Genomic DNA, 9,082 nt, shown 5'->3' with positions numbered 1-9,082 from the left:
GGACGCAAGTGTCAGACGCCCTTGTGTTGGTATAAAGACGGTGAGAATATGATTGTCGGACCAGAGATGGTGCAACAGACCACAGCTAAAGTAAGGAAGATCAAGGAGAAAATGAAGACTTCACAAGATCGCCAGAAGAGTTACGCGGACAAGCGTCGCAGACTTTTGGAATTCGAACAGGGTGACCATGTATTTCTACGAGTCACACCTACTACTGGAGTAGGTAGAGCCTTGAAATCGAAGAAGTTGACTCCGAAATTCATTGGACCATATCAGATTTCTGCACGAATTGGGCCGGTTGCTTATCGGATTGCATTACCTCCGATACTGTCCAATATCCATGACGTGTTTCATGTGTCGCAGTTGAGGAAATATCTCGCAGATCCATCTCACGTGATCGAACCAGACACAATCCAGCTAAAGGATAACCTGTCGTTCGAAGTACCACCCGTGAGAATTGATGACAGGAAGATTAAGCGGTTGAGGACCAAGGATGTTTCGTTGGTCAAGGTGATCTGGAACCCAATTACTGGAGATGCGACTTGGGAACTGGAGAGCAAGATGAGGGAACAACACCCAGAGTTATTTATCGATGCATAGTTTCGAGGACGAAACTAATTTTAGGGGGGGAGTAATGTAAGACCCATAATTTTAAAGTACCTTTTATGTATTTTTGGTATATTTTGGATTTTGGCTCGGAGGCTTTTAAGCCAAAGTTAATAATATTTTGGAGTTTTATAATCAAAAAGATATTTCGATGCCAATTAGAATTTCTCGTCGATAAATAAATTGAATTTAACTGCGGAAAATACTTTACGGTTAATTTAAGGCGTTTCGGGTGAAACGGTAATTTAATAAATATCTAGATTTTGAGATATTTGTTAAGTTATATTTATTATATTTATATATGTTTGTTTGGAGGGAAAAAGAAAGGAAAACTAGAAGGAAGGAAAAGGAAAAGAAAATAGTATATAAAGGAAGGAAGGAAAAAGGAAGAAAGGAAAAACAAAGGAAAGAAAAAGAAAGGAAGGAAATTTCCAAATTTCCATCTCCTTCCTCTGAACATCACGCAAGAAACCCAAAATTCCATCCTTCTCCATTTTTCGTTTTCGTTCCTTCCTTTTCTTCAAAGCTAGTGACCCAAGGTTGGGTGTGAGTTAGATCAAGGTTTCTGCAACTCCACTCTTCCTCTTTGATTCGAAAACGAAGAAATACGGTTTTTGAGATCCAAACACAAACCCCTCCGTTTCTCCTAGATCCAAACCTCATTTCTCGAAGAGATAGAAGGGAAAGTTGCTCACCTCCGTGCTACGGTGCTAGTGCACTACTTTGGAAGCGGCGTTGCAAGCGGAGATTTTACCGGAATTTCTCGCGGAACCGGAAACACTCGATAAAGCTAACTTTGAGGTAAGGGCTCCTTCCAAACTTCTAGCTTGCATTAGGGACTTATCTGTAGTTGTGTGGGAAGGAAATTGTTAGGGTTAAATGTGTCGATTTGGGGAAAAACCAAACTAGTGCGTTACGGGTAAAACCCTAAGAGTTAGGTTTTGTTTATAGTGATGAATGTTTCGTGGTAAATGAATTTGAATGTCATTGCGTATGATTATGGGTAAATGAAACTTGATGTTTGTTAATTGGTGTGGTTGTTGTGAATTATGGTTTGAATGTGAAAGTATGTTTGAATTTGTTTCTGTGGAATTTGAAAACCATTAGAGTTAAACGAGTATTAAAAATGGGGAATCTTTTAATACCTCGGTTTACTTAATGTGTATTTGAGGAAAATGTTTAAGTTAACTGGGCGTTGAGAATGGGGAATCTCTTAATGTCTCGGTTACTTAACTATCGTTTTTGAAAATCGTTTCGGTAAATGAGTATTAAGAATGGGGAATCTCTTAATATGACTGTTTGCTTAACGTTTTGTTTTGAAAATCATTAAGTTAAATCGGTATTAAGAACGGGGAATCTCTTAATGACTTATTTAATTAATGTTGTTTGAAAGTCGTTTAAGTTAAATGGGTATTAAAAATGGGGAATCTTTTAATATCTGCATTTGCTTAACGATTGTTGTGAATGGAGTCTGTGTATGCTCATGCATTTCATTTGGTAAATTGTGTCGACCCGTGATAGGTGACACCTTGGTAAACTGTACGGACCCGTGATAGGTTGTACGTTTGCGATTTACATTTTAGTAAATCGTGTTGACCCGTGATAGGTGACACCATGGTAACTGTACTGACCCGTGATAGGTGGTACATTTACGATTTACATTTTTGGTGAATTGTGCTGACCCGTGATAGGTGGCACCTAGGTAAACAGTACTGGTCTGTGATAGGCGGTACGTTTACGATTCCCGCTTTTTCTTTTAGTAAATCGTGTTGACCCGTGATAGGTGACACCATGGTAACTGTACTGACCCGTGATAGGTGGTACATTTACGATTTACATTTTTGGTGAATTGTGCTGACCCGTGATAGGTGGCACCTAGGTAAACAGTACTGGTCTGTGATAGGCGGTACGTTTACGATTCCCGCTTTTTCTTTTAGTAAATCGTGTTGACCCGTGATAGGTGACACCTCGGTAAACTGTACTGACCCGTGATAGGTGGTACGTTTATGATTTACGCATTTTAGTAAATCGTGCTGACCCGTGATAGGTGGCACCTCGGTAATTGGTACTTTGGCCTGCGATAGGCGGTACAATTATGATTTACGGCCCTTCGAGGAGGGTTTTGGTTTGGAATTCCGAGTCCATGCATTTTGGCATATACGCATTGCATTAGGGTGCTTGGCACGCGAGTCGTATTTGATTTGAGTTTATGATTGAGTGATTTGAATTTGATTTATCGTGTTAATTGCGTTGAAAATGCTAAGTGTTATGTGTTGATTATTGTGTGTAAGTATGATGGTTATCGAGATCCCAATTGCCGTGGTAATCGCGTAGAAATTGCTAAGTGTTAAGTTGTGAACTTGATTAGGAATGACTTAGGTTAATTCATGAATTTTTGGAAAAATGATCAGGGAAATCGATTTCCCAATCGATTGGATGGAAGTCAGGGGCTTGGCCAAATGAACAAAATCGATTAGCCAATCGATTTTGTAATCAGTTTTCAAAAATCCCTTTCGAAATCGATTGCCCAATCGATTGGCCATTAAGTCAGGGGCTCAGCTATCCTGTCAATCGATTGCCCAATCGATTGAATCAAGCCAGAGTTCAAAATTTCACTAAAAACCTTCAGGAAATCGATTTGGAAATCGATTGGTATTAAGTCAGGGGCTCCGTTATCCTGTCAATCGATTGCCAAATCGATTGATTCAGCCCAGGATTCTATTTTCATTAAAAATCTTCACCCCAATCGATTGCCCAATCGATTGGCTCAGTGAAAATCCTCAGTTTTAGTTGTATGATTAATTGCTCATGAATCTATCCATGTCTTGTTTTATTATGTGTTAATTAGGAGATCGAGAACTGCATTTTACCTTCATTTTCATTGGCAATGTACTGTATGAACTTTTCGCATATTGAAAATCCTGTTAAGGTGCATGCTTAGTTGAAAAGTTGTTTTGAGCATTCAAAAACTTAATTGCTATGTGTTAACTGTTATTTTCTGGTTGGTGACCCTTTACAACTATTGTGGAAATCTGGGCTTTGCCCTCAGATGAGAGTCAGGACGGCCCTACCGGTTCGTACCCTACGGACACTAGGTGTCCTTCTTTTTGGATTGGAGTATTTTTAGTTTGGAAAACTGTATTTATACTAATATTGTCAGTTTGACTTCTTATTTGAATGGGTTCCTTGTACCATTTGTAGTTGTGCAAATGTTTTGGATTTATAATTGGAGAAACTTTTCCGCTGCTTGTAAATTATAATGACTCAATTATTTATCCAAAGGCATTTCCTGATTTAATTCTCTGTTTTATTTTAATCTCTTTCAAAAAAAAAATATACCCTCTATTTGAAAAACGGGGTGTTACATTCTACAATGTTCCTTTTCCAACCATGCGATGAGTAGGGGAGGATAAATATAGCACACAAGATGAGACACCCTAAATCAATGGTTAATACATAAGTTAGTGAAACAATTAGGTTGAATAAATTTCTTAATTCATTAAGTAATTAATTACCTCTGGAAGACTTTTACGACCAATGTTGCAACTACCATTTTCACTCTCTAATTGTATTTCACGTTGACACTCCAGAAGTTGCTTTTCCTGATCCTTTTTCACCAAATATGCAACTTGCTATGTTAGGATTTTCAACTTATCTAGTACTTGCTCATTAGATGGATTTGTGCGCTTCTCATGTGAAAAATAGCTTTTTGGAGTTACGCCAAATCCTTTACCCCTCACACGACTAGAATATTCAGAAACATTAAATACCTTACCACGTATGTCCCTGCAACTAACTTGTTAATTATGTTCTGGATTTTCAAAACATTGTTCTAGATTCTCCTAAAATACATGTACTATTAAAAAGATAAGTTCATTATCATTTTTAAAAGACAATATTAAAAAATATTATTATCTGTGAGTGAAAATCATATATTGTTGGAGTTTGTGTTTTATGATGATAAATTTTGAATGTAATATATGACTATGAAAATATGCATTGGATATTACTTGTTGACTTATGATGTTACCACCTTGATGAATATCACAAAACACATATTGCGTTTTATTGAATAGTGATGAATTCTAGATGTGTCAATGATGGTTCTCTTAATGGAGTGAGTAACCTAGGCCAACGATGAGAGGAAATAGATGTTGATAATTTTTGAAGTGTAGATTCTTTGGTCATCATATAGGTAGGGTCTGACAAGCCTAGTGATTCTGAGGAAGTACAACTGAATGAGCCTGATCGTGGCGGTCTGTTGTTGAGCCTTAGGGCAAGATTGTTAGACCTTGGAGGTAATCGAGTGGGGAACTCCTAGGTTGTTTGGAGGTAGCACTCCAAATGTCGGGAGCTACCACATGTTTACCTCGATTGTCGTGTATATGTGTCTCGGGTTGAGTTGAGGAGATCTATGAGGACATAACCAAATTGAATTGTTCGTCCACTTGCGTGGTGACAAAGTATCAAGCCTCCTAACCAATTACTTCAGAGTTAGAATGGTACCAAAGAAAGAGGAGGAGTATAGAGTATAAGAGCATGCATAACATTACTTGATTTGTGTGTTTACTTACTTGATGTTGTGGATTGTATCAATGTTTTACCTTGATTATACTTGTTGATTGTGATTTGATATGATACGGTGTTTAATATATTTTACGAGTTCTTCTCAATTATTTTATACTATTACATGTTTTCGAAGCTCACCCCTCGTTGCTTGTGTTTGGCGCTTGCGAGAGCGCAATCATTTCAGGTTATCGGTTGATGATCCACGCTCTGATAGGTGATATTGGGTGAGAGTAATTTGTCGTATTTTGTTGAGCTATGAATTAATTTAGATTTTTGTAAATTCGATCGATCTATTGTATTATTTTTATCTTTTATTTGGATGTAGAGATTAATTGTCTCTAAGTTTGGAATGTGTTTTTATGTCATAAATTTTTATTTAATAAACCTCAACTATATTCGATATTAAAGGATTTTTAATTGAAAATTTTTATGCAAGCATTTTATGTAAGTGTGAATGTGACGTCCTGAACCTTATAGTTTAAAAGAAAATTTGTATACTCTATTTTGGAACCGCTGCGAATCTCTTTCAAAACTAGTGCATTTTACTTTTTATTTCAATTTGGGTTTAGGGTGTCACAGGACGCACCATAGAGGAGGGTTCAGCGAAAAGAGGGCGCACAATAGAGGAGGGTTCGCACAATAGAGAAGAGGAGGGTTCACACAGTAGAGAAGATGAGGGTTTGTAGGGTTAGGGAGATAACGTATTAAATATGTTTTTATTTATTTTTCAATAATATATAATAGCTAGAATTTGCTGTATACACGTTAAAAATAAAATTATGTGAAACGGTTTGTCCAGTTATATATATATATATTTAAAAATAAAAACATATATTTAAAGGGAATGGTTTTTTATCAAATACCCACCATTTTATAGCGCTTATATACAAAACGCTCTAAAAGACTTTGTAATTATGTGAAAGCGCTATATTTTACGACACTTATATACAAAACTCTCTAAAGCGCTGTAAACATAATGTGGGAGCGCTATATTTTACAGCGCTTGTATACAAAGTGCTCTAAAAAGCGCTGTAAACATTATGTGAGAACGCGATATTTTACAACACTTATATCCAAAGCGTTCTAAAAGCGTTGTAAACATTATGTGAAAGCGCTATGTGACCCTACAACAGCGCTTTCAGCAAAAGTGATGTAAACATTATGACCTTATATGACCCTGCAACAAAGTTTTTGCAAAAGCACTTGTTAGAGAAGCGCTGTTGTATTCTCCGTTTCTTTTAAAAAGCGTTGTAAAAGGTGCGCTGTAAAATGCTATTTTTGGCGCAGTATCCTAATCCATGTATTCTGATATGTTTATTGTTTTCTGTATTAGAATATCATTGTAGAGCATATTTTGTGTAATTAACTGATTAGATTAATTCCTACATTGAAAACTTCTATCTTTGACACATCCTGGAACGGTTTAGCGTAGTTGATAGTCGGAATGACGATAGTTTGTTGTTGTGAGTTGATGTTAGCACCATTATGTGGTGGAGCCAAAGTCGTGGAATAATCGATTTTGTCTTCAACAACCATTAAATCCTTAAGATTGTTGTAATTTGATGTCAAGAACCACAAATTATATGACGAACGAACCAAGGAACATAACAGCAACAAACATGCAAAAATAATAAACCAGTGTCTCAAACGACTGCTCTTAAAGATTTATCCATAGGAAATGTAGAGGTACAAAATAGCTCGAATTTAATAAACATAGGAAATGTAGCCCAGAAACTCGATTTTTTAATGGAAGAAATTTCAGTCTGATTTGGTTTTGTGAAGCTTAGTTTTTCTAATTTTTCTTGGAGTGAATTTTTTTTACTTCTGCAGAATTGGCATATATACTTTAAAAAAAGAAAAGAAAATGAACGTTGCTAAGAAAAATTAAAACTTGTATAAAATTGATTTTTATCAGAGATATAAAGAAGGAAAAATTATTATTAATATTTAGTGACACTAACAACCATTTTACAACTATTCTAAAAAAGATTTGAACCTTATCTTAATCTTTACATTATAATATCAAACTCTTACCACTGAGCTGACGTATTGGATATGTCCCAAATTATATGTGTACATATGAGAACTTATTGCCATTCTCGTTTTCATTCCATTACAATTAGAAGTGATAAGTTCTGCATCCTGTTTATTGGCAATTGAGTAGTACAAAGTTGGGAACATAATATATAGCAATCCTTTTAATCTTCTATTAATCATATAATCAAAGTAATAACAATTGCGTTATTAACAATGACATATTAGGTTTAGCAGAAGGAGTTAGACTCCTACAACTCGTAAATCTGAATTCAAATTCTTGGTGGAAAATGAATTCACATCTAATTTCATAAAGAACAATAATCATTTTCCTAAACAAAATATTTGATCAACAAAATATCACTTTTCCAACTTTTCAAATCGGTAGATAACAAAAGAAGCAACACCTTAGTTGATATTGATCAAGTTCTAAGCCTTTGCATCACTTTTCCAGTCCTTGCATCCCTTAGTTGATATTGATCATGAACTAAGCCTTTGCCTATGTCCTCTCTTTTCCTTCGTGAGTCCTTCATGAGACTTGCGCTTTCTTTGGCAACAATCTCTTCCAAAAGTTCTCTAGAAGTAACACATGCATCATCAGATGACTGCTTGTTCATCATTTGCTTAAGTATCTCCTGGAAAGCACTCTGGCATAGTAAAACCTACAAAGATTGTTTTCACATAGTCCAGGGAAAATAATCAAGTTATAATGTTGCTATAAAGTTCAAAATTGTAAAATATTCCCAAAAAAATTCTAGAAAGTGGTAGATGGTAGCCACTAAACAGAGAATAGAAGTTGCACCATATTTAGGGCCTCGTAAAACTATAGTTGTTGTAAAGTAAATTAAGCAATGAACTACAAGTTAAGGAACAAAGTGAGAGCATCAAACCTTCATTTTTATCTTGAGGAAAGGAATCTCTTGATCTGGTATAATTTGTTTGATGCTAACCAAGAAGCCAGATATAACTCCATGAAATCCAGAAAGTGGTGTATAACTAGAGCATTGCAAAAGTATAAAGATAAATTAACAATACTGTGCAAATGGCACGCATAGCATCTAATATGACTTTAAAAGACAACATATTATATAACTTACTCCAAGGCTTGTTTCAAATTTTCAATATTTAAATTTAGCTTCATAAATACTTGACCAACAATGTTTTCTAGTGTTGAAGCAAATAGAGATCAAGTAATCAAACTTCAAATGGTCCTGTATTAAGCTTCAAATAGAAAAATGGAGTTTGAAAGTGCAGTGCAAGATATGGGAAAAAGGGTAATCTATTAAACGGGAAGAAGATAAGATAGGTAACAGCACAAGCTGTTGGAAAAATATGACTTCTTTTGATTAAGAATAAGATAATTATGATCAAGTCCAACGTGTTCAATTTTAATTCCTATGTTAACTATGCAAGATTCATACACAAAGTACACAGCGGAAATATTAGATCGCATACAAGATGAATATGAAAAGTAAAGAGATAAGGGATAGAGAGATGGCACCACGATTTATCCTGGTTCAGTTGTCAGTATGACAGCCTACATCCAGTCCTGAAATCCAACTGGATTTCAGCCTTTTTTCAATAGAAAGAATTGAGACCCTTTTACAGATTTGTCCAGCTTCCTCGAAGCATATCTATCTAACTCAAACTCTCTTCTATTTCTCAACCCCTTGATCCTTGCAGTCAATCGTCAAACATACACAAGATCAAGTGAAGCTCCTTCTTGATGATCATACATCAACGAAGATCGCCACCAGTTTCTAAACTCGATTTTCCAATCCTTTAATTACAAAGAGTTGTGTTTTTCAAGAATTAAAGATGTACAAAGATTTGACTCAAATCACTATTTTTGGTTCTCACACAAAAGTATTTT

At 35.6% G+C, this 9,082-nt stretch overlaps 1 protein-coding gene across 1 annotated transcript; it reads right to left on the bottom strand.

The window, feature by feature from the left end:
* Window positions 1-7,360: 7,360 nt before the first annotated feature.
* Window positions 7,361-9,076, bottom strand: LOC101494872 (uncharacterized). The gene is made up of 3 exons (XM_004513484.3): window positions 8,307-9,076; window positions 8,100-8,205; window positions 7,361-7,871 (listed from the first exon to the last, which is right to left on the bottom strand). Exons 1-3 carry the CDS (start codon window positions 8,348-8,350, stop codon window positions 7,632-7,634), a joined length of 390 nt encoding a protein of 129 aa, XP_004513541.1. The 5' UTR covers window positions 8,351-9,076; the 3' UTR covers window positions 7,361-7,631.
* Window positions 9,077-9,082: the final 6 nt, after the last annotated feature.

This window comes from Cicer arietinum, chromosome 5, assembly GCF_000331145.2.
Source record: "Cicer arietinum cultivar CDC Frontier isolate Library 1 chromosome 5, Cicar.CDCFrontier_v2.0, whole genome shotgun sequence".
In the NCBI taxonomy this organism is placed as follows: domain Eukaryota; kingdom Viridiplantae; phylum Streptophyta; class Magnoliopsida; order Fabales; family Fabaceae; genus Cicer; species Cicer arietinum.
The sequence above is the reverse complement of the archived record's forward strand: the minus strand, read 5'-3'. Positions and strand labels throughout refer to the sequence as shown.

What these genes read in the sequence shown, in the direction of transcription:
- LOC101494872 (XM_004513484.3), bottom strand. Translation starts at nt 8,350, where the DNA reads ATGAAGCTAAATTTAAATATTGAAAATTTGAAACAAGCCTTGGA. An exon ending in AATTTGAAACAAGCCTTGGA is followed by an intron (nt 8,206 to 8,306) that starts GTAAGTTATATA and finishes GCAATGCTCTAG; the next exon opens with TTATACACCACTTTCTGGAT. An exon ending in TCCTCAAGATAAAAATGAAG is followed by an intron (nt 7,872 to 8,099) that starts GTTTGATGCTCT and finishes CAATCTTTGTAG; the next exon opens with GTTTTACTATGCCAGAGTGC.